The sequence below is a fragment of the Canis lupus genome, chromosome 11, assembly GCF_048164855.1.
Source record: "Canis lupus baileyi chromosome 11, mCanLup2.hap1, whole genome shotgun sequence".
Taxonomy (NCBI): Eukaryota; Metazoa; Chordata; class Mammalia; order Carnivora; family Canidae; genus Canis; species Canis lupus.
In genome coordinates this window covers 22,984,411-23,010,743 of record NC_132848.1, presented here as the reverse complement: position 1 = coordinate 23,010,743, position 26,333 = coordinate 22,984,411, and the positions used below count along the sequence as shown (strand labels likewise).

Sequence of the window (26,333 nt, the reverse complement as noted above, 5' to 3'; positions counted from 1 at the left end):
ATGATACCAAGAAAACATTCCAAGTTTTTAGAAATTAGCTCATTTAAATAATTAGTTTGTCAAAGAAGAAATCACAGGGCAAATTAGCCTTTTGAACTGAAGGATAATGAAGATACAGAATTTGTAGGATAAAGCAATGCTTGGAGGGAAATTTATAGCTTTAAAAGTTTCTAGAAGAAAAGAAGAAAGGTCTGAAAGCAGTGACCTTTGTGAAAGTTCTACTTAGTAAAGACTGACAAGAGCACAGAACCACCTGAGTCGGCAGGAAGAAGGAAATGATACGGAATCAGGGCTGCGAACAGTGACCCAGGAAACAAATCGATAGAAAAAATTAACCAAGGCAAGATGGGCTCTTTAACATCAGCAAAATTGATCAGAAAGAGAGGACACTGACTGGTGTCATGGAGGAGGGTGTGGTCATCATGGAGCCTTGGCTCAGGGACACGAGAGCCCACCGTGGGGGCCCAGTATCATTGCAAGATGGAAGCTTTCCATCCTGAATCTCTCTAAACCTCATCATATTTTCCTGGTATAGCTCCCTGAGTTCATGGCTGTCCTGTTTTCCAAATCCTTATCACCTGTAATTTGAAGGTTTTTTTTTTTTTTTTAGTATTTTATTTTTGAGAGACACAGAGTATGAGTAGGGGGAGGGGCAGAGGGAGAGAGAGAAGCAGACGCCTTGTGAAACAAGGAGCCCGATGCAGGACTCAGTCCTAAGACCCTGGGATTGTACCCGGAGCCCAAGGCGGATGCTTCACCGACCTAGCCACCCAGGTGCCCCTGTCACCTGTAATTTGAATGCTGTCCCCTCCCCCTTCAGTGAGGGACTCACAAAACCCTTCTCCAGCTTCCTGAGCCTCCTGCCATGGCCCTCTGGTTAGATCAGCTTTGTTATTTCTCTGATTCACAAAGTATGTGTATTGCCCCTAAGACATTTTTGTCTAATTCTTTATTTGTGTGCAGGCCTTTCTCCACTGTTAGCATTTTGGAATATAGATAGTGACCTAGGTCCCAGCACAGTTTTGGAATATTGTACTTTTTAAAATCCTTTTTATTTATTATTATTTATTTGTGTTATGGGAGAAAGTGAGTGAGTGCTGGGGGCAGGCAGGAGAAGGAGAGAGAGAGAGAGAATCTTAAGCAGGCTCCATGCCCATGTGGAGTCTGTTACAGGGCTCGATCCTACAACCCTGAGATCATGACCTGTGTTGAAATCAAGAGTCCGATGTTCAACCGACTGAGCCACCAAGGTGTCCTGGAACATTGCATTTTTGAATGGATGTGTGTCTGGGAAAATGTTTTGAGCTCCAGAAAGCTGAATCATGAATGAGCTTTAGGATCACTTTTGTGTACCTGGCTTAAAATGCATGAATTTCTGTTGTTGCAGTTTGATGACCTTCCTAAACTGGTATGAAAATGGAGAATTTTGATTATATCCATTATTACTAGAAATATTTTATTTTTATTTTAAAAATTTTATCTATTTGAGAGAGAGAGAGAGCTCTAGCGCCTCGGGGAGGGGTAGAGGCAGAGGGAGAAGCAGACTCCCTAGTGAGCAGGGAACCCTATGTGGGACTCGATCCCAGGACCCCAAGATTATGACCTGTCCCAAAAGGCAGACGCTTCACCGACTGAGCCACCCAAGGGCCCCACTAGAAATATTTTATTAAATTTTTAAAAAAGATTTTTATTTATTCATGTGAGACCCAGAGAGAGGCAGAGACACAGGCAGAGGGAGAAGCAGGCTCCATGCAGGGAGCCTGATGCGGGACCAGATCCCAGGACCCCAGGATTATACCCCAGGCCGAAGGCAGGTGCTAAATCACTGAGCCACCCAGAGATCCCCCCTAGAAATATTTTATATCAAAGTGCTAATCAGTTATTTTGAGGGTTGTGAAAGAAATAGGACACATTTAGATTTTGTTTTTATATGAGTGACAATGTGTTGTGGTAGTTAATATGCTTCATTTGGTTATCATACTGAAATACATACTTTCATTATATTTTTTGTTAAGTGGTTAAATAAACTGTGTCCATAAATACATTTAATGCTTTACAGTCTTACTGCTATAACCTTGGTTATAAACAGTATATTCTTTAGTTCTTAAGATTGCAGATGCCCTCTGGCCAATATGATTCAGAATTAATTAATAATACTATTCAATCTTTTTAGTTGTCACAGTGGTACTTTGAAGAAGTAGGCTTATAATCTTTGCCTCAGGGTTTCCATAAGTTGATCTCTGAGTTGAGATGAGTGCATTGCTTGACAATGAGGATGTTTTCTTGGTAACTCGAGAGCTCTTACAGACAAGGCAATCAAGCCAGTGTGCATTACCAGTTTGTTGGCATGTGTTTAAATAAAACGTGGGACATGTCCATTTCTCCAGTTAATTTTAGCACTTAACCTTCTGAGTAAACTGTGTAATATGGTTTCTGTTTATACCTGAACTTGTAGCTAAATTTCATTTTATAGTTAAAATGGAACTTAGACCTATAGTAAGCCCTTCCCTCCAGTTGACAAGTTTGAATCATTTCAATAAATTTTTCCAAAGTAAAATTGGAGAAACCTATTTTGAGGGTTTCTATTTTCTTTTAGCCGCTAATGGAAAAGTGGTATGTGAACCTCTTAAAACATTTTAAGATTACAACATATCAAAAGTTCGATAAAAAGAAGTACTTTTATGTGTAAAATGCCCATAAAGTAGATAAGGCCATGTCCATTTTACTGTGTTTCTAGTAACCACACTTTCTCCTCCTTTTTTCTTAGGTTCTTGATTATTACAGACCATTTTCTGAAAAGCCCGGAATTGGTGAAAGCCATGTATGCCAAAATGAGCAATCAAGAAAGGTAACCCCAAAAACCAGTGTGGTTTTGAGTATTTAGCATTCCATACAGAGTATCCTGTACACATGACTGAAAAACTATGTGGTTTCTTAGTTGGCACAGAATCTCTAAATACATGTTTCTGTGTCAGTAATGGTTTTAAATTGGTTGGTTAACATTACAGCTTAGCCACAACAGGCGATGATTTACGTGGGGCTGCACGATCCAGGTTGGCGCCATTATTCAGTAAAGGCAAACTCAGAAACGTTAAGAACAAAATGTTATACTTGTTCTTTGATTACTGTGTGTTATATTTGTGTATTTGAAATGTGCTCCTGTGTTCACATCACTGGTGTAATGATTTGGGACATAATCCACTCACGTTTCTAGATTTCCCATAGGTATTTCATACAAAGAATGGACTGGTCCATGATCTCCCTGCTACTATAGTGGGAAAAGCAGTGCCCTTGGAGCACGGAGACCGTGGCTCCCTGCCTCCTCATGGTGGTAATTCTTTATGTGACCATAGCCAGGCTTTTTACCTTGTTCGGATTCAGTTTCTCGGCCTGTAAAATTAGAGGATGGAAGGAGATGATTCACCGTACTCTGGATGACTCCAATAGCACATGTGTTCTAGCCTTATTGGAAATGTTGCCTCAGGAAAAATAAAACTTACTTAGAAATCACAGATCTAATGATCAAAAACTTTAAAAAATGTTAATCTTTTGATTGTAGTCACAATTTTTATAATTGCTGTGGTTTTGAAATTCCTATGTATTTGGCTTCCAACAATTAAGCTTTTACACTCCTTTGTAGTCTCGTTAAGTGGTATTTCTTCTTTAATATCTTTAACGAAAAGGAAGGTTCCTGCTTTTAAAGTCAGTTTAAAGGCCATGTTTATGAATCCAGTGCCCCTCCCACCCCATGCATACTTCAGTTGCAGAAAAAGAAGTATTTGTAGTTTTTTTTTTACCTAAAATGAGTGACACGAAGGAGGGTGTTGTCAATTAGGAAATTACTTTGCAGTAAGGAATACCTGAACGCAAGGAGAATGATACATGGTTGAATTGTATTTTTAATATTCAGTTTTATAATTTCCATATTCCTGTTGAAGGATCAGTTTTTAAACTCCATTATGTAACCAAATGAGGCTGCCAGACTAAACAGTTTCCCTTTTTATTTAGTAAAAAGTTGTAGCCACTGCCCCCCTTCATGGAGCAGCTGCTCATGTGCCACTGCCGGTCTTCTTTTCCTTCCACAGGAGAAGTGCTTTCATTTCCTTGCATCATTTGCTGTACCCCGTAGTATGTCACACATCAGCATGCAGATGTGTGTGCCATGGAGCTGGCGACCTCATGAGGGCACGGACTTCTCTTTTTCTTCTGGGGTGGCCACGTTTCCCAGACAGTGTTTGGCACGTCACAGGGGCCAGTAAAAGTTGTTTAGATGAAAACACACAGGAAATGAATAAATTTTCTTACCAGTTAGTATGCTGACTCCTGTAATGGCATCTGCTGAGGGGGGAAGCTCAGAGTCCTCAAGTCCCTTTCTGCTTGTCACCCCCCAGGTCCACGACCTTGCTGTGGGCACCAGCTTGAGTCCCCTGAGCTCACCCTCTTCACAGCTTTGCTTTTACCCTCACATCATCCTTGACTAGACTTTGGCTGTGCCCATCTTTCAGCGTCGTGGATAATGTATCTGTAACACACAAAATGCACCATTTTCATCATGTTGAAGTGTGCATGTTGAAGTGTACACTGACACTGTTGTGCGGCCAGCCTGCAGAACTTCATCAAAACTGAAACTGTCGGGGGATCCCTGGGTGGCGCAGTGGTTTAGCGCCTGCCTTTGACCCAGGGCGCGATCCTGGAGACCCGGGATCGAATCCCATGTCAGGCTCCCGGTGCATGGAGCCTGCTTCTCTCTCTGCCTGTGTCTCTGCCTCTCTCTCTCTGTGTCTATCATGAATAAATAAATAAAATCTTTAAAAAAAAAAAAAAAAAAACTGAAACTGTCGGGATCCCTGGGTGGCGCAGCAGTTTAGCACCTGCCTTTGGCCCAGGCCGCGATCCTGGAGACCTGGGATCGAGTCCCACGTCGGGCTCCCAGTGCATGGAGCCTGCTTCTCCCTCTGCCCATGTCTCTGCCTCTCTCTCTCTCTTTCTCTCTCTGTGTGACTATCATAAATAAATAAAAATTAAAAAAAAAAAAAGAAACTGAAACTGTCCTCACTTAAGCAGCTCCCTGATCCCCTACCCCCTGCCTCGGCAGCCACTGCCCCCTCTATGATTTCAGTGGCTCTGAGCACCTCATGGAAGTGGGATTGTGCAGTCTTTGTCCTTTTGTGACTGGCTTGCTTCCCTGAACATAGTGTCCTCAAGGTTCATCCACGTCGTAGCATGTGTCAGAACATCCTTACTTTTTAAGGCTGAATCCTATTCAATTGTGTGCGTGGGCCACATTTAGTTTATCCGCTTACCTGTTGAGAGACACTTGAGTTGCTTCCCCCTTTCAGCTCCTGTGAGTCAGGCTGCCACGAACATGAATGGGCAGTAGCCAAAGTCTCATTCAGATATCTGTGTTTCCCTTTTCTGTTAGCTGCTCTATTGCCAGCACGGATTGCACCCTGCCATTTTAGTGGCATAGATTGCCTGTTACAGGATGCGGTGAAATCCTGGGGTGTGGTGGGTAAGGCCTTTTATAATGTAGCTTCATCTCCAACCCCTTCCCTCTTCTCCCTGTCACCACATTATGGTGACACGGAACTTCTTACATTTCTTCCTTTCCCTGTAATCTCATGGTTTTGCATGTGTCCTTTTCTCTGCCTGGAGCGCCCCGGCCACCACCTTGCCCTCTGGTGAATGTGCACCTGACCCTTGAGCAACACAGGTGTGAACTGTGCAGGTACACTTATATGCTGATTTTTAAAATAAGTATAGTCCTGTAAATGTATTTCCTCTTCCTTATAATTTTCTTTTTTTTTTTTTTCAAAGATTTTATGTATTTTAGAGAGAGGCTATGCATGCATGCATATACTAACGCATGCACGTGGGAGCAGGGGTAGGGGCAGAGGGAAAGAGGGAACCTCAAGCAGACTTTGTGCTGAGCACAGAGCCTGATATGGGACTAGATCTCCTATTCCCAGGATCATGACCTGAGCTGAAACCAAGAGTTAGACGTTTAACTGATTAAGCCATCTGGGACCTCTGTTCTTATGATTTTCTTAACATTCTCTTCTCTTTAGCTTACTTTATTGTAAGAGCACACTATATAATACATATGACATCCAAAATACATGTTAATCAATTTATATTAATGGTAAGACTTTTGGTCAACAGGTAGGCTATTAGTAGTTAAGTTTTCAGGGACTCAGAAAGGATAACATGGAGTTTTGACTGCATGGTGGGGATGAGTGCCCCAGCCTCTGTGGTGTTCAAGGGTCAGTGAATACTCATGCTTTTAGGCCCTGATCAGAGCTTGTTTGAGCTTTGTGTGGTGACTGGAGGGCCTGCGGGCTCACTGCTGATGGTGTCTGTGCTGGTGTGTGTGTGTGGGGGGGGGCGGGGGGGTGCTCAACAAGAGCACTCAGTCTCCAGTCCAGCAGCACTCTTGGGTTCCCTGTTGACTCCTTTTCAGGAAATAATGGGTAATTCTGTGTTCAAAGTTGTATGTTCTTCACAGATTAATGGGATCAGAAAGATTAGAGTTTTTCTCAGCAGGGACATGCAATGAATTAACTTCTTTCCTATGCATCTGGAATGGTGCTGTGTGCCTTGTTTGTGAGAACTGAAAACATATTCTGTGTTTTGTGGTTCAGATGAGGAACTTCAGTAGAGAACCCTGTGGAGACACTGCAGTGCTTCCATTTGGAATGCCCGGGTTGTGGCCCCAACTGCTGACTTAGAATGTCCACTTGGATTAGGGGCTGCCAGATTTAAAAACGCTTGAGGGTCAGTCAGTGAAGCAGGGCGTGTGTTCATTAAGTGTCTGTTGGCAGCCCCTGGAGCATCATGGTGACAGTATGGGTGGCTCTGGAGGGAAAGTGCTGGGAAGTATCACCGTTCATTGACTCCATACTACTTGGTGAGAAGTTTTGGAAATGAATCAAAATCAGTCCACATGGTTGGTGCAGCAGAAATGAGAGTCTGCATCTCTACAATTTTCTGGTCTTCCTTTCCATTGAATTGTGGTATTAGTAGATGAAACTAGCTGCTCTTGGGAAACACCTGGATAGTTTTCAGGCGTATAATCTGTATAGCAGAGTAATGAACAGCAGAGGTAGTTGTGTCGCTCACTGCTTTGGGTATGTTACCTGTACCTGTGGAACTCTGCTTCATGTGTAGAGTAAGGATAACTACAGTAGCCACCCCGGGAAACTGCCGTAACTGATTGAAAGAGATGATGAAGTGCACCGTGCCCAGCGTGTGATTCTCATTCGGTAAATGAGTTGCTGCTTCTGCTTCTGCTACTGGTTACTGCCACCCGCCACCCCACTCCTGCCCCCATTACCACCACTGCTCTTACTCCTGCTGCTCTGCATGGCTTACCTTGGCTTTTCCCCCAGGTATCATCTTCCAGCCACTTCCATTTCATCTTCCCGTGGTGCTCCTGCTGTCTGCCACGCTGGGGTCAGAGGTTCTGTAGGTTAGGTGTCTGCCTGGGTTACAGAGGTAGCTGGGGTTGTATTTGAACTCTGTCTGTCTGATGCCAAAGTCAGTGATCCTCCCCACAACACAAGAATTCATCTCTAATTTATTAAAGGACTAGTGAGATGAATTCAGCCACGGCTTTGAGCCTGTGTCTTGGTTAAGCTTGTCCAGGTTAATGATAATTTTGGCCTTTGTGGGCACACCATTCAACAAATTGTGTATGTGGAAGAGTTCAAATGTAAACTCCTGGTTTGTTGGAGCCGTCAGTCCTTAATTTGAATTACATTTTATCTCTAGAGTTAGAGAATAATATTTCATGCCTTGCTTACAAAACTTGCCCACTCACGCGCGTCCCCTGTCTTCTTTGCCCCTCCAGTCCTCCTGTAACAAACTTAACCCATTTCAGGATGGTGCAGGTGTGGCTAAATTATAATTGAAATTGTAGCCTACATTCATTTAAGTATAACTTTCAAATATAAATTTTGCTATAGAATTTTTTCCTCAAAGTCTTTCACGTGTGTGTATATATATATAAATATGTATTGCTATTTTATGAAATATATATATATACACACACAGCAATATATATATATGTAGCTTTTTTTTTTTTAATGAAACAAGAATCCTTATTTTGAGGACAGACTGTGTAACTGACTAATCAGAAATGAATCAGAAAGATTGCTAATGACAACTGGTGGTTGAGAGAGAGTCACAGAAGCTTGAGTCTGAGTTCAGGGGTGTGTCTGGTGAGCCTGAGGCCACCCCGAGTAAGGATTCTGGGATTTAAGGATGCAATACTTTTCATACTGATGTGACTGTAGACAGCTAGTCCTTGACCTCTATAACTAGGTTTTTGCTTTTCCATCATTCACTTCTGAGTAAATAAATAAAGCAGTGAGTGAGTAGCACTTGTATTCTGTTAACATTTTCAAGGAAGGATTTAGTGTGTTTCCCCCACAATTGGAAGACGTAAAATATTCCACATCATGTCCCATTTTCCTGGATTATGCATTACATTTCAACAGACATATGGTTTCTGGCTTAGAATTGGAGGTGACAAATGTAGTGTACCATTAAAATAAATGATTTTGAAAAAAATTTCCTATTTCAATTGTGTGTCCCACATGTGATTCCTGTATTTGATGAGAAGGATAGTTTTTGAAGGTAGTTAGAAGGAGATGGAGTTAGAGAGTTTGATGGGGAATTCTGGTTGGGACAGCCCCAGATTTTTGGACCCACTCACTAATGGGAGCCACTAAAAGTTTTTATTGATAGATAATACAATAGAAGTAGGATCATTTAAGGAAGTGTAATTTATTGTCAGATAATACTTAAACTTGATTTTGTATTTTTATGTTTTGAACATTCATTCTTTATTTTTCCTTAAAATCACTTACTACTCACCTGCTTAGCTGTCCTGTGGTTAGAATTACATAGTAGAGCGGAGAGGTGCGTCTCCTGAGCAGAGAGAAGTCTGAGGGGTGGATGGCCTCTGATGAGCTTGTAAAGAAGGCCGGGTCTGTGCATACCGTTTCTATCAGCTCCAGCTTCCAGGTGTCCCTCAGAGTGTTCTCTGGGACTCCAGGGCCTTCTGGACAAGCTTGGGTACCACACTGGGCCTACCCTTTCTGTCTCAGACTTCATGCAAGTCCATCACAATCTCTTCCTCTTTTCTCTTTGCCCTGTTTTGAGTAATAGTCCACAAGGTACTAAATGCCCTAAAACCAGAGCTCATGACTTCTCCTACCTAGCAATCATTGCCACACTATCCCAATTTAAAAGGAGTATTTTTAGAGCAGACATTCGGGTTCCTTTTGAATCACACTGAATAGGTGGCCTCCTCCCTGGCGTTCCCGGAACGTTGTCTTGCCTGGGGAAAGCGGAAAGGCTGCTTTATGGACTGAGAGGACCCAGTTCATTTTTAAAATTTCTATGTGCATAAGGAAAAATAAAAATATCCAAAAAATTTTCCTTTACAAGGGGGTGGAGGCATTGATACATCCTCTGCACCTGAGAACAACTGTTTGTTCTTTTGTGCTTAATTGAGGGGATTGTTTGTTTTATTTTGGATTAATAATTGCTGTAAGAAATCTGAGAATTTTAGGAGTCTTGAAAACCATTAAGGTCTGTGTATGATATTGCCAGACTGACGATCATTCCCATCTTTTGGCAAAAATACAGAAGGAGTTTGGTATAGTTTTCTTTCTTTCTTGATGCTTACAGCACTGAACAAATTCTTTGTTTCGTAAGAAATGCTCTGTGCCTACTCTAAGTGTATTTTCCCCATTTGCTGAGCATCTGTGTCCTTTCTGGTTTAGAAGTGAGAGTTGAGACATAAAATCCCAAGTCACAATGTGATTTTGGGAGACATCTTGCTTGGTTCATGCTGGATAGATTGTCCTGTATATGATTCATTTTTTTTCTCAGAGAAGGAAAGAGTTTGTTGAATAGAAATACTTAGGGGATCATTTAAGTGTTGATGCAAAATGGCATGGGTTTGGTCGTCAGATTTATGTTTTTATAAACTAAAATAATGAAACAGTGAGCCTTTACAAGGACAGTGAAGTGAGTGGCCAAGGCCCATGGCCCAGGAGTGAGAGATGGCAGCCTGTGCTTGGATCCCAACATGGCAGCTGGGCGAGCCAGGCGTGTGATCCTGGGCGAGCAAATCAGCCTTACGGAGTCATTTTCACCATGCTTTAGCACAGGCCAGTGACAGTAGCTGCTTTTCAGAGATAATGTGTGCAAAACACTTGTTAGCCCAGTAGTGAACTATGAATAAATGTTAGCTCACCGAACTTCACTATTGTTGTTATAAGTGGATGCGTTATAAAACCTAATGTGACAGCATTTGTGAAATGTTGAATCAAGGGCTCCCAGTAATGGATATGTAAGAGGTACTTGTTTCTGTAGTCAAGTCACATCAAAGAAATCAAGATTTTAAAGATAGATAATTGATGAAGATTAATTTTATTCACAAAAAATGTCTTCCCTAGCTAGACATTATAAACAAAGCAAGAAATTTAAAAATAAAAATATTCTCTTAAAATGTTCTCTATAAATACTTTTAGCATTGTACAGTTTCAGTATTACATATTCATGTAAAACTCTTTTACGTTTTACCAGAGTTACACTGTTGGACCTCATAATAGCGAAGTTAGTCGGGGATGAGCCCCTGACCAAGGATGACATACCTGTGTTTTTGAGCCATGCTGAGTTGATCGCAGGCACTTTTGTGGATCAGTGCAAGATGGTGCTAAAATTGACCTCTGAGCAGCATACTGATGATGAGGTAAGAGGACAGCTCTTGGGTGGGAGAGAGCAGGGAGGTTTTCTAACGCAGCTAGGTCCTCTATGAGAATTCTTTTGTAAAAGCTTTAAAAAATGTTGCATAAGTCACCTGTGGACTGCTGTGGACTGAATGTTTGTGCCCCTCACCTCCAAATCCATATGTTGAGAATCTGATGACGCTAGGAGGCTGGGTCTGTGGGAGGTAAGTAGGTCCTGGAGGTGGAGCCCCCTGAATGGGATTACTGCCCTTACAAAGGAAACCCTGCAAGGATCCCTGGGTCTGTCCACTGCATGAGGACACAAGCAGCAGTCAGCCATCTGCAGCCTGGAGGAGGGCCTTCATCAAACCCAACCATGCCAGCATTCTGATGGGACTTCCAGCCTCCACAACTGTGAGAAATCAGTGTCTATTGTTTCTAAGCCACCCAGTCTGTGGTATTCTGTTACAGTGGCGAGGATGGTATCCTTGTTGTAGAACAGATAAGAAAATACCGATAAGGGAAAACGGTTCCCTTGTTTCTACCCCCCAGAGTTAAGGACTTGAAAACAAACTCTAGTTAACATATTTTTCTAGGCAGATAACATTGAGGGGCACCTGGGTGGCTCAGTGGTTGAACATCTGCCTTCAACTCAGGTCATGATGCCAGGTCCCGGGATCAAGTTCCGCATTGGGCTCCCTGCAGGGAGCCTGCTTCTCCCTCTGCCTGTGTTTTTGCCTCTCTCTCTGTCTCTCTCATAAAAAAATAAATAAAATCTTAAAAAAAATATCGGATATATGCGTGCATACATGGATACACATGTAAACATATATGTATAAAAATGAAATCAGGCCATGCTTTGGTAAGTTTCTCTTTACTTCTGAATGTAAGTTTTATGAGGGTAGAAGTTTTGACTGTTATGTTCATAGTACTGTGCACACAGTAGGCACTTAGTATTTGCCAAATGAATAAGTAATATGTTGTCAACATCTTTTGAAAAGTCTGTGTAGGGCAGCCCAGGTTGCTCAGCGGTTTAGCGCCGCCTTCGGCCCAGGGTGTGATCCTAGAGACCTGGGATCGAGTTGCGCGTCAGGCTCCCTGCATGGAGCCTGCTTTTCCCTCTGCCTGTGTCTCTGCCTCTCTCTCTCTCTGTCTCTCATGAATAAATAAATAAAAACAAGCTTTAAAAAAGAAAAAGTCTGTGTAGCATTGGAAGTGCAGAATTTGCCATAATTTATTTGTGCAACTGTTTAGTTGGATACTCAGGTTATTTCTCTTTTCTGTAGTTAGAACTATAGATTATGTCTTTGCAGCTAACGTCTTTATACCTTTCCCTAGTGTTAACCCAGGAGTGAAATTACTGGGTCTATCTAGGTTTGTTTTTGTTTTTGTTTTGTTTTTTATTTATTTTAGATAGAGAGCATAAGCATGCCTGAGAGGGGAAGGGGCAAACAGGGAGAGAGAAACTCAAGCAGAGTCCTCCCTGAACATGGAGGCCAACATGGGGCTAGATCTCAGGACCATGAGGTCATGACCTGAGCCGAAATCTAGAGTCAGACCTTAACTGACTGAGCCAGTCAGTTAGCTAGTCAGGGCACCCAGGTGCCCTGGGGTATATCCAATTGTTTTGGTATGCATTTCTAAATTGCCTTCTCGGAACATTTGTTTCTTACGTTATAGGAGATTCCCGGTCATACACCATCCTGGCTAGCTTTTTTAAGTATTGTTTTGTTTTATTTTTCTCGAGGCCACCCTGGGTCGTTCAGGTCGTTACTAAGAGAGTAGAAGCATTGATACACCCTTAGCACCTGAGAAATTCTGTTTATTTTTACCCATCGCATCTTCCTTACCCATGTCTTAGTGTTAAGAAGGGTTCTTCCTCTGGAGTACTACTCAGCAGTAGAAAGGGATAGGTTTGTGATACAATAGCAGAGATGCATCCCGAACATACCACAGGAAAGCAGCGAGAGTAGAAAATGTATCTCACGATTCCATCTCTGAAATTCTGCAGAAGGTAAAATTTGCTGATGGTAACAAAGCAGATCAGATGTCCCCTGGGGCTGGAGGTGAAGGGGTAGAATTGATTGTGGAGGATATGAGGGTGCGTTCTGGGTCAGAGAACCATGTACAGAATCTCTACTGCATGTCTTTGCTGATGGGAGTGATGGATGGAGAGCGACCCCCTGGGCAGAGGCGTGGGAAGAGCTGGGCAGGGCTGGTCTTCCATAATCCATGAACGTGTCCTGGATCCTATGTGTGATGCCACAAAGCTGTTAACTCCCTTTGTAAATGCAGGCTGTAATTATGACTCCTGCCATGAAAATCGATTTCCCTCTTTGTAAATATACCTTTTTTCAAGGTTACTTTGCTATGGATTTTCCATGCCATGTCCTACATAGCACGTTAGGTCTCATTGACAAAGTTAGTGTTTCAGTTCTCATTTCTGTGGTAGAGGGCAAGTCTTGACTTCCTGGTGCCTTTCCTTGCTGGAGATGGATTTACCTCTGTTTCCAGCAGGAGGAGCAGTGAGCTGTGCTTCAAAAAACTTTTAAAAATTAATTCTCTAGGAGACAGAAAAGGAAGTAAAACTTAGTACTTGTTAAACCACAGTTTTAAACTTTTTCAGGGCACTTGCATTTACAGTATAGACGATTTTGATGTACATGTGTTCTTCTTTAAGTTAGATGTTTTTTAAAAAGCCACGGTAGTTTTGAAGAAGACCTCTAACCTCAGTATTTAAATACATACCACAGACCCAGTGGTGTACTGGAGCTGGCTGTACTGACTTGGGAGAGTCAGCTGTTAAACATTCAGAAATCTGTGAGCTGACTGTTCAACTCTTGGTAGCTTGAAAGCCGCCGTGGTGGGAGTTTTTCTATTATGGAAATCAGCAAAGGCTGTGGATCAGCGCTCTGGGCTCCTGCCTCCTCCTCCTCCCCATGGCCAGCAGACCAGCGAACCTCTGCATATACCCAGTTGTGATGTTCTTAGGACAAGATATCCAGTAAGGTCTTCATAGGGCTGTGACCAAAAAATCGGGGTGAAAATAGTCATTTTTGGGTCATCTGTTTATGTAACTGTTTGGCTTTTAAATCCTGAGGTTTTTTTCATGTCTTCCTTGATGGAAAGTCTTAGATTCTCATGCTCACATACATGTTTCCGACTTTGGTATTTTTTGTGTACTTGTTTCCTGTTTCTGAGACCATTTTTGTTGGTGCTAGCATGCTGTCATCCTGTAGGACTTTGGGTGCCATTCAGCTCCGTTTTGAGCCTTGGCCTTGTTGCTTTTAGTGAGCCTGGCTTTCTTCTGGAAGTTAGATATTATATACATTTTTCTTAGTTTTCTATTTTCTTGTATTCATTTATTAAGAGAGTTATTTTCTTTTCTTTTTTTTTTTTTTAAAGATTTATTTATTTATTTATTTATGATAGACATAGAGAGAGAGAGAGAGAGAGGCAGAGACACAGGAGCGGGGAGAAGCAGGCTCCACGCCGGGAGCCCGATGCGGGACTTGATCCCGGGACTCCAGGATCGCGCCCTGGGCCAAAGGCAGGCGCCAAACCGCTGAGCCACCCAGGGATTCCCCCTAAGAGAGTTATTTTCAGGTGGTGAATTTTTCATTCTGTTTTATTCCTTGCATTCTCCACATTACATTGCAATATCTGTTCATATAGTAGGTATTTAATAAACATCTGTGGAATAAGAAAGGGTAATCTTTCATTCCACAGATTGATAAGGGATTAAATATTTGTGTTGTACAAATAATACTTGCTTATTAAATTAAAAAAAACTACACTGAAGTCCATGAAACAAAAAGCTCTAAAAAAAAGTCCTCATTCCCACCCACCCGTCTTGTTTTCTACAGACATATCAGCATATACTTTTTTTCCTTCTCTGAGTTTTTTGTATGTATACACCCACCTGTTTTTTGTTCCCTCCCTCCCTTTCTCTCTCTCTCTCTCTTTCTTTCTTTCTCTCTCTTTCTCTCTTTCTTTCTTTCCCTTTCTTCCTTTCTTCCTTCCTTCTTTTCTTTTCTTTTCTTTCTTTCTTTCTTTCTTTCTTTCTTTCTTTCTTTCTTTCTTTCTTTCTTTCTTTCTTTCTTTCTTTCTTTCTTTCCTTCCTTCCTTCCTTCCTTCCTTCCTTCCTTCCCTCCCTCCCTCCCTCCCTCCCTCCCTTCCTTCCTTCCCTTTCCAGTATTACCTTTTTTAATTCTTCAACTCCTTTTCTCACCTAGACTCTGAAGTATCTCCTTCATCTTTCCATTTTAACACATATGTGCATTTACCTGCTTATTGCTCACAGTTGAGTAGAATTCCACTAGACAGAGGAGACGAGTTTTCTCGTTTGTTCTCCGTCGATGTACACTTGAGTTGTTTCCAGGATTTTCCTAAAACTTTTATAGATAATGCTGTAGCGTGGATATCTTTGCTGTTTTGGACAGGTAAATCTGGAATCATACATACCTGGAAGTTGAATTGCTGTGTCAGTCTGTTTAAAATGTTTAGAAATACTTCTAAATGCCACACTGAAAGAGCATGAGAGTATGTGGGTTTACAGCTTCTCACTAATCTGATTTAATTACCATTTCTCTTTAGCTGTTTTCAGTGTCCAGCATGTTAATTTGCTTTTCATTATTAGGTGACCTTTTAAAACACATTTATTAATGAGCATTTTCAGATAATTAACATTTTTGTCTTATATGCAAAAACTGTTTTCCCCGCATAAGTAATTTTTTGTTTGAATTTATTTATCGTATGCTTAGCCTATTTTTGTTCTTAAGGTAGTCAGGCTTATCAGTTTTATCCTTAGCTTTCTGAAGGTTTGTTTCTTGTTTTTGTTTTTTTACATATTTAGTACATCCATCTCTACTTAGATTGTGGAAATATGCTCTTGTATATTGTGGTTCTTTTGGTACTTGGTCTACATTTTAACTGAATTTATTTTTTAGCAAGGAGTGAAGTAGAGATTCAGATGAATTATTTATGTCTTTCAGTGATCCAGGATTCTATAATTTTTGGTAAAGGACAACTTGGGCATGAACCCTAATTTTCATGTATTGCTGGCGTGTAAGCTTGGAAAAAGTTACTTACCCTCTCTGCTCCTGTTTCTCTGCTTGTCAGATGAATGGTATTTTGATGTAAGCATTTACTATGCTGATTGTTACATATTAGCACTTACTAAATTTTAGCTATTAATTGTTGTGTCAATACCATTTAGTGAATGATCTCATCCTTTCCACTAATTGCAGTGCTGCTTTTGTCATATACTGCATTCCTGTATATTTCCTTTTCTGTGTTTCTGAGATTTTACTGAGTGAACCAGTGAGATACTAAGAGCTATCAAAGAATTCAGAGGGCAGCTCTGAATTGGCTCAGCGGTTTAGCACCGCCTTCAGGCCAGGGTGTGACCCTGGAGACCCAGGATCAAGTCCCACATGGGGCTCCCTGCATGGAGCCTGCTTCTGCCTCTGTCTGTGTCTCTGCCTCTCTCTCTCTCTATCTCTCATGAATAAATAAATAAAATATTAAAAAAAAAAACAAGAATTCAGAAAGCTGTGTGTTTATACGCAATGAAGGAATGCTGGAGTGATCATACCCACAGATGCAAACACTGGTCTGTGCACAAGGCAGTAATTAATTGCATTCCAACCAGGCACAAGTAATCTACATTTCTGTGAACAAGAGTCACTTGCACTATTATCAGTTTTCTACAACTTACAATATTGTGACATAGTTCAAAGACACAAAAGGATAAAGTTAACCCAGACAGATGATCTAGACAGGAGATTAATCTTTTTTTATTTCCCCTCTTCTGCCCACTGCAGAGGCTCATTCCTTTGATGTGCCTGTGTCTGTTTTCCCCAGTGCCTGATTTAATGACTATAGTTGTGTAAGACTTACAAATATTAGAAGAACGTCTCAAGTATTCCTCTTATTTTTTAAGAGAATCATTTTTCTGGCTATTTTTTTATTATTATTTTTCAGATGCTCATTAGAAACATTAAGAAAATGGGATCCCTGGGTGGCGCAGCGGTTTGGCGCCTGCCTTTGGCCCAGGGCCGGATCCGGGAGACCCTGGATCGATTCCCACGTCGGGCTCCCGGTGCATGGAGCCTGCTTCTCTCTGCCTGTGTCTCTGCCTCTCTTTCTCTCTCTGTGACTATCATAAATAAATAAAAATTTAAAAAAAAAATTTAAAAAAAAAAAAAAGAAACATTAAGAAAATGATCCTAATGTTTAAAATTGGGAATGTGTTAGGTAGAGATAGATTACATTTCTTTGGGTTTATTTCAGTTAATATAGAATTTAGGACCTGAAAGAAAAGGTATAGATGATCTCTTCCAAGCTTCCAATTTTATTCTTACCTTCTTATCATGGAATATTTCAAACAGACTAAGAAAAAAAAGTGTACTGAAACCCCATCACCCATATCACCAGCTCTCAGTTTGTCCATGATCCCAACCCAATCTTGCGGCAGCTGCCCTGGATGGAAGCAAAATTCCAACATCTCTCATCAGGGTATTATTTTATACATATCTTTAAAAGGTGAGGAGTCATACACAAGTCAACTACAGTCAGCACACCTAAAAAATTACCAATAAAATTATAACATCAAGTGCATAATACTCAGATTTTTCCCATTATCTAATAATTTTGTTCAAGTTTCTTTGAATCAGGATACAAATAAAGGCTATCTACGTTGCCATTGGTTGTTGTATCTCACATACCCTGTAATGTATATGTTCCCTTTTCTTGCCCCTCTTCTTTTCTTTTTCTTTTTTTCTTTTGCTAGTTCTTTATTGAAGAAACTGGGTTGTTTTACCTGTTGAGTTTTCTAGAATTTGGATTTTGATTTTATCTCCATGGTGGTGTTTAACACATTCCTCTTTTCCTTTTGCATTCCTGTGACATAATTAATTCAAGAGACCTATTCAGATTTGGGTTAGGTTTTTGACTTTTTTTCCAGTAATGTTTTCTTGTTGGTGATCCATGCTTTCATCAAGAGGCATATAATGTCTGGTTGTCTCTTTTGTGATGTTAGCAGTTGTAAATGATTGTTACTTAGATCCCTTCATTCTTTGGGGGTTGCAAAGTGGTGATATTTTTACTTTTATCATTTAGAAACTTCTGATCAATTGCTAGGTTATACAAGGTACATTTTCATTACAAATTTTCAAAATAAGGAGTTGGTTTTGTGGCATCATCCAGAGAGGATGAGTGAATGTTTTGATTTCATCACCATTGTGATGTCATGGTTTTAAAATCACCTGGTTTCTGTTCTGTTCTTTTTTAAAAGATTTATTTATTTATTTTAGAGAAAGAGCAAGAGAGGATGTAGACTCCCTGCTGAGTGTAGAGCCTGATGCAGGGCTCGATCCCAGGACCCTGAGGTCATGACCTGAACTGAAACCAAGGGTAGGACGCTTAACCAACTGAGCCACCCAGGCACCCCTAAAACCACTTGATTTATTTTCAGTCCATTTTAGCTGTAATTCTTCCTAGTGTTCTAATGTGCCATTGCTGGCCAGTGGAATCCTCTTCAGGTTGCTTCTGATTCCTTTTGACATGATCTTGATAATCTCTGATAGCGTCTTTGCTATCTGGTATGACAAGGTATCCAGGATCATCTGACACATATTCTGCTCCAGATCTACAACCAATCAGCCACTTCTTGAAGGGGGAATGGCATTCTGGGCAACTGCCTATTAACAAGAGAGAGTGCTGATGCTGCACAATGTCCACGGGTTTGCTCTAGTCTTTTGAATGTGGCTCAGATATTTCCCCTAATTTGTTAAGGAGCAAGTGAAAGCTAGAGTAAATTTAAAGGTACAAGGCATTAAAAATGTGTGTTGTGAGGCGCCTGGGTGGCACAGTTGGTTGAGCATCTGACTCTTGATTTTTGGCTCAGGTCATGACCTCAGGTTCGTGAGATCGAGCCCTATGCCGGGTTCCATGCTCAGTGCAGAGTCGGCTTGGGATTCTCTCCCTCTCCCTCTGCCCCCACCCCAATAAATAAATAACCAGTTCTTTAAAAAAAAAAAAAAAAAATTTATGTTGTTTCTTGTTTCTTTTTTCTTTTATTATTTATTTATTTATGGTGCAAAATGTTGGTTTTATTAAAGCTCGGGGACAGGACCCGTGGGCAGGAAGAGTTGCTGCCCTGGGCTTATGAGGGGTGGCTGCAGACTTGGGGGAGGTAAGGAAAAGGAAGATCACAAAAGGATTTTCATACACTAAAGAGGACCTACAAGATACTGGAGGCCTATTTCTTGTGGTTTCTTTCGAGATTTCAGAATGGTGGATTAGAATATTACCTTTAAATCTTCTAATGAGAGAACTATATATACACATTTAGAATTAACAAAAGGAAGCAGTTTATTTTTCTCTTGAAGAATGTTATCTTTTATGACCTGAATTTATAGCATCTACCACATTTTGCCAAATAACATGCACTTTAAAAATTAGGGTCAAAATCCATACAAAATTGGATTTTACCATTTTATTCAGATTACCTAATACCATATAGTTGGTAGTTGGTAGTTTCTTGTTCATGTGGTCCATTTGATAACCAATTATTGAGTAGTTATGTGAACTAACACGTTCAAATGTTATCTTTTCCAACCTTGGTACATACTGCATATAGGTTTATATTTACTCAGAAATAATAATGCACATTCTTGAAGCCAGAGTCTTTCAACCACAGCATTTTACAGGATTCCTGTGGACAAGAAATTAATGTATTTCATGGGATAGTTGTATCTTTAAAGTAGAACTTGCTTGCTGGGAATGCTTTAAAAAGAAAGTATTTGCATAAATGTTATGTACATAGCTAGTAATTTTGAACATTTATTCCACTGTTGGAAGGTATTTTTGCTTGAATAAGAACTTTTCTGACTCTTTGCTCCAAGAAGACATATAATGACACGTAATCTGGCGTTCTTGATGGCAGATGCTGCTGTTGGTGAAAATAATTGTTCACGTACATATTTAATACTTCTGTTTCATTCTTGGTCATTTGTTTTCTCTCTTCAGATGCTGTCTTTACCAGCATCAACTCTTTAATATTTATCATAATATGTCATTCTCTTACCATTATTTATAACAGTTGCAAATCATTTAGCTTGAGTTAAAAGTCATGTTTTCTTTTTTTAGGAGGCATTGGCCACAATTCGGCTTCTTGATGTCTTATGTGAAATGACTGCCAATACTGATCTGCTCAGCTATCTGCAGGTTTTTCCTGGCTTGCTGGAAAGAGTGATTGGTGAGTGAAGTATCACACATGCTGTTATTTGTAATTAAGGAATCTTTGGCTTGTCACACTGAAATGTAAGTCCAAACACCTAGCCTTAGTTTTCATTGTATTGGTATATTTTTGAGATATATTTTGAATATTTTTTTTTCATTAGAAGAATCACTATGTTTTGGTAACAGCTCTGGCTTCTGACCTGCTGTTTCCTCAGGATGTTTGACCAGTAGATGAGAGTACGAATGCCTCCTATGTAGGGCACACACTGGATGTTTGATCACTAGTGTTGTGATGGAGTGGTTGCAGGGTTTGTGATGATGGGGGGGCTTGGTTATGGGGGTAGTTTCAGTGGTGATGATGGTCATTTTATATTCGTTTTCCAAATTTGTGTGTTTTTCCCAGTTATTTTTATGGGGCACAAAGAATAAAGCCTTACACATAATAATTATGTATCCGATTCTTATCCATTGTTTGGAATACCATCTTTGCTAAAAAGCTGTTTGCAAAATAATTCAAGTAGAACCTGTTCCTTGTGGTTAGCCAAGCTTGTGGTGTTGTTATTCACTGTTTGCTATTTTTTCCTTTAAAAGAGGATTATACTTATTGTGGAGATGCATATGCTAAGAAAGATGAATTTGTATGAGGTGAGTAGATGAGTCAGCAGTGAGCTGTAGAAGAGGTTTAGAGTCTCATGTGTTTTATTTTGAATGCAGTGTTTTTAGTGATAATTAAAATAAAACATCACAAACGTGGGAAACAGAATCATTGTAGAAAAACATGTGTTTGAAGGCAGGGCAGACATGGGTTGTCATCCCAACTCCACCAAAATACTGACTTCTCAGAGCTTGATTTCTTCATTATAAAATAGAGAAAGTGATATTTGCCTTTTAGAGGTTTTTTTTTTTTTTAATTTTTATTTATTTATGATAGTCACAGAGAGAGAGAGAGAGAGAGAGAGAGAGGCAGAGACACAGGCAGAGGGAGAAACAGGCTCCATGCACTGGGAGCCCGACATGGGATTCGATCCCGGGTCTCCAGGATCACGCCCTGGGCCAAAGGCAGGTGCCAAACTGCTGTGCCACCCAGGGATCCCAGCCTTTAATAGGTTTGTTGAGAGTGTTCAATGAGATACTGTGGAAACACTTAAATTCAGCTTCTGGAAGATGATCTGTTTTCATATACAGTCTAGAGGCATTTCATAGAGCATAACAATGTTCCTTCTTTGAACTTGGCCAGAATAGATTGATGGAGAGTACATGCTGCCTTCTGATTATCTGGACAATGTGAAAAAAAATTAACCTACTTCTTGTTTCTGTCCTACTGCTCATTACAGAATAGGTATTGTATTTTAGACTTAGATGAATGTAGTTGTCACGTGAGTTCCTTCATAAAGAATTTAGGATTGGAAACCTCTTTATAAGAAAGGTTACAGAAGGTGCCTGGGTGGCTCATTTGGTTAGGTGTCCAGCACTTGGTTTCCACTCGGTTCTTTTTTTTTTTTTTTTTTAAGATTTTATTTATTTATTCATGAGAGAGAGAGAGAGAGAGAGAGGCGGAGACACAGGCAGAGGGAGAAGCAGGCTCCATGCAGGGAGCCCGATGTGGGACTCGATCCCAGGACTCCAGGATCACACCCTGGGCCAAAGGCAGATGCTAAACTGCTGAGCCACCCAGGGATCCCCTCCACTCAGTTCTTAATCTCCCTGTTGGGGGGATCTGGTTCCCTGGCTCATCAGGGAGTCTGCTTCCCCTCTGTCCCTTCCCTTGCTCACGTATGTGCACGCACACATACACTTTCTCTCTCTCAAATCTTTAAAAAAAAAAAAGATTGCAGAAAATTTTTAGCTAACTTTTCTTTGTGGATAAAATAGAAAGTCCAAGTTGTGGTATTCATTATGGCTTATCTCCCCCAAACCAGTCATGAAAAAATTCGAGCAGAAGAAGAGTTTTCTAATCATTAAAGGCACTCTACGTTTATTTTAGTCCATTAACATAAGATAGATTTGTATATGGAAAATTAATACAAGACACTAAAAATTTTCTTAAGGAAAATAAAATTTATTGTTTTGTTACAGATCTTTTGCGACTGATTCATGTAGCTGGCAACGACACCGCAAACATCTTCAGTAGCAGTGGCTGCATAAAAGCAGAGGGTGACATCTCAAATATGGCTGAGGGGTTTAAGTCTCATCTCATTCGTCTCATTGGAAATCTGTGTTACAAGAATAAAGACAACCAAGACAAGGTAAGGTTATTTCTTGGTATATTTCCTATATATATGTCTTCATTTAGAATATGATATTTAGAATTTAGAATATATACACTTTTTTGGGATGAAAGTTTGAGTGCTCAGAAGGTAGCTTGAAATAATATGTAAGTGCGCATATTCCCACAGATACACATGCTAGGTCATGTTTGTTTATGTCAGGGTTTGTATTTTTGTAATTTTGTATTATATTTGTCCTTGGTTGTGTTTGAGCCAGTCTCCTTTCTTAAAAATTGTCAGTGCTTGTCTGAAAGCAGTGCATTTAAACATAGTATTATATCTTATAGAGAACAGTCAATAAAAACAGGTATTTAAAGTGCTTTGAAATTGTCAAACCCCTGGTAGACATTTAGTAAATAGTAGTTATTATGGACCATTACCCTAACAAAAAACAAACAAAACTTAAATCTGATGTACATTTATGGAGTATAGCATCATAAACATTTCTTCTATTTTGAAGTTGATATAATATTTAAGTATTAAATCTTTGGGAACTCAGTAGACTGCCATTGGAAACTTCTCTTGTGCTGAATAGCTTAGAGGTAACTATATTGATAACATGAGAAGGTGATAAAAAAAGAGGGCAGGAGAATTGAACCACATGCTTAACATTGAACTAGCCTGCCTGTATTTTCCTAGATTTTTTCTTTGGATGGCATTTGTTTTGCTTCATCAAATATCGAATATATGTGTGGCAGATTATATTTCTCCAAGATGGCTGGAAAAACATTCCTGCAATGTGATTTTGCCATTCTTATATCAGAGATTTAGCATTTGTTTTTCCATTTTCTTCAGTCTGGATGACTAAAGCTCTGACTGCTTTGAATAATTAAGTGTGGGAGAGTGATCTTGTATCATTTTTTTATACACCCCTTGACTGATCTGCCAGATTCCATCTCTAGCCTCTTCAAAGCTGGTTAACCATGTCAGATGTGCAGATTCCCTGAGATCACTATGGCATGATCTGCCACGTGTGCATGGAGAAGCCCTGGAGGGTGAGATGTAATGAGAGAGAAAGAGACGAGTTCACAGCACACCAGGGCAGCAGACCTGTGAGCGAGAGGTCATATTTTGGAAGATTTTCAGGTAGTTGCTTAGTTCCCCAGTTCCAAGCTCAGTTCCCTACTTGCACAGCTGATGCCACATGAATCAGGGACAGCCTGCCTGACAGAGCCCTTTCTGAATTTGTGACCCACAAGATTGTGAGGAATAATACAAAAATGGGAAAGCTTCTGTTAATAGTCCTGTGAGCTGCTGCTGGACTGATCCTCTTGCAAATAATAATTATAAGCTCTGGACTAAGACAGCCATGTGAAGATAATAAAATTTGACACAAACAGGCAGATTTTGGAATTGAATTGCCACTTGGAAGAAGGGAGTGGCACAGTGTGTGCCGTGCAGGATACTTAAACTCTAAAAGAAAATCTGTACCCCTTTCATCTTAAAGAAGGAATGGACAACTTGGAGTAAGCACAGCCATTGGAATGTGAAGGAGGGACTCCTGGGCAGGAGAAAGCAAGCCTCAAATTTTGTTTACCGGCTGTCTAAATCCATGTGGATGCTTGAATCACACATGTAGGGCAGGCTCCAAGCAGCTAACCTAATGATAAAATAATTGTATTGAGTTTTGAGCTGCTGCGCCAGAGTTGACAGTTTAACTCCAACTGAGATAATTGCCTGCTAAAGTAAAAATATCAACATTCTTTAGAGGAATATAATAGAATCCAGTGTTTCCACAGCATAGTATTTTCAGTGTCCAGAATACAACTCAAACTTACTTTAAGCACAAGGAAATATGACCTATTCTCCAAGAGCAAAAAGATAATCAACAGAGACTACAGTGACACAGATGTTGGGTTTAGCAGACAAAGATTTTAAAGCAGTTGTAACTGTGCTCAAGGATGTAAAGGAAAATATGCTTCTAATGAATGAGAAGATTGTATCAGTCAGCAGAGAAATAGACACTAAAAAAAGAACTAAATAGAAAATCTAGAACTGAAAAATACAGTATCCAAAATAAAACTTAAAAATTTTACTGAATGAGCTTGACAACTTTAATACAGATGACGGAGTAAAGAGTCGATGTGCTTGGAGTTAGGACAATAGAAACCATTTGGAAGAATAGAGAAAAGATTGAAAATAAAACAGTCATCTTTAAGATGCTGAGTTTTGGAGGAGTAGTATGTTGTGCAACATTTGATAGTTGGAATACTTTTTACAGGACATGGCCCAGAACCAAAAGCCAGATAACCTGCTCTTATATTATATATGTGTTCCATTTCGACTCCTCCTCATTTTCAAACAGATATGAGTGAAAGGCTACTAATCCCCTTCCCACCCTGGAAAATTACTGCACCAATTTTTGTAAGAGAAAGTTGATAGAGAATAAAACACTTTACCTTTTTAATGACCAAGACTGCCTTTCTCGTGGAGCACAAAAGAGGTGGTTTTTCTTGTGTTTAACTATTCTTTTGTTGCTAATTTGGATTGGCCTCTTATAGGAACAAAATGTAGTAACCCTTAAAAGGCTTATGAAATAACTCTCCGAAGTCAGGATCAGATTGCACCATAAGTAAATACGGAGTGTGCCCAAGTGCTGCTGTGGAGAGGTCATTGGGGCTCACAGGAAGTCGGTGGTGTGTTCCTTCACGTGTGCCATTGCTAATAGCATTGCTGATTTCTGAGCAAACATTCTCCAAGGTATGGAGAAGTTCATTCTTTGAGTATAAGAATGCCTCTGTTTCTCCTACTTTCTTACTTATATCAACAAAATGCCTTACCTAAAAGCATTACTTCTAGGATTTGTTTCTCCTTCCAAAGAATCTGCCACAACATCACCATCTTATTCAGTGTGTCCTAAAAGTTTCTTTATTCTTGTCACCAAATCCTGGGTCACCACACCAGCTGGATGTGACAGACATTGACTTTGCTCATTGTTGCCTCAAAGGATAGAGGTCACGTGCCCTGAAGATGACTTTAGTTACGATTTTAGAGAAATGGATGATAATGTAGAAAGTCTTTCTCACCAGACTATTAATTCTCATTGTGTTGTCCAGATGACTGTTCCACTTCTGCCCAGATTTGGGTCCAAATGGAAATTTGGCTGTCTCTGCTCTAAGACTAAAGATTTGAGTTAGGGGGATTTTATATCATCTAACCTGATTTAGTTCATTCTTCACCCAAAAGGAGGATCTGATGACCTGTTTGTGTTTACTACGTCCCAGCATTGTGCATAGTGAATTACATATATTATCAACTTTGATCTTTGTATCAGCCCTGTGAATCAGGTTCTGCTAATCACTTTTTAGGAGAGGCCATCAAGTTCAAGAGTTGCATTGTCCAGAACAAAATTTAGATTCGTCTGACTCTGAGTTCCTGTGCCTGCGCTCTCTCCCCTGTACCATGGTGCCTCTCGTTGAGGAACTTTCCAGGGCTTTGAAAGAAGAGGTTTACAGTAGACTTCCTAATGGACTTCAGACCGAAGATGCTAGAGTCTGGTGTGTCTACAAGGCTAGCCAGGCCCCTTTTGCCCGCCCTTGGTTCAAGTCTGACACTCTTGGGTATACATATCTCTGTCTCTGAGTCATCCATTCATCATATGTGAATGTTCCAGCTGTGAGGATCTTTGGATGGATAAGACAGACAAGTATCTCTTCTGTGAAGCTTCTATTCTAGGAGTATCTAGAGACTGTCCTGCCTCTTTGAACTAGAATCCCAAAATGATTTTCCTAGATCTTTGTGCACTACCAGTTGCTCTGAGACTTGGTCATAATCCAGCCCAGCTGGGTTTGAGTGCTTGTCTGTGTACTTTCATTCATTGCATTGAATGTGATGCCTTGGATGGCACCCCTTACAGTAGGGTGGCCCTTTCCCTGTCACAAAGGTCTTTTCATCTGCATTAGTTTGTTGGAGCCTTAGGGACACCTCTATGGAAAAGGCTGTAAAGATACCATTTTCTTAAATGAGGAAACCAAGGTTTGGAGAGACTGTGATTTAGTTCCCTTAGCATTTATTGAATGGGAACCATTCTGCTCTGGAGGACACAGAGTCACCGTAGCAGGGGAGAGCCACAGGCAGT

The 26,333-nt window shown here is 40.4% G+C and overlaps 1 protein-coding gene across 4 annotated transcripts in view; it reads left to right on the top strand.

Moving 5' to 3' along the window:
- ATXN10 (ataxin 10) overlaps positions 1 to 26,333 on the top strand; it is a 162,402-nt gene that overhangs the window by 53,380 nt on the left and 82,689 nt on the right. For all 4 annotated transcript variants that reach the window (XR_012039079.1, XM_072843543.1, XM_072843544.1 and 1 more), the window contains exons 6-9: positions 2,768 to 2,848; positions 10,600 to 10,765; positions 19,896 to 20,004; positions 22,065 to 22,234. Coding sequence is in view for 3 of the 4 variants with exons in the window: in XM_072843543.1 (XP_072699644.1) it covers positions 2,768 to 2,848; positions 10,600 to 10,765; positions 19,896 to 20,004; positions 22,065 to 22,234 (526 nt within the window). In the remaining variant the exon portion in view is untranslated. The remainder of the gene's footprint in view (positions 1 to 2,767; positions 2,849 to 10,599; positions 10,766 to 19,895; positions 20,005 to 22,064; positions 22,235 to 26,333) is intronic.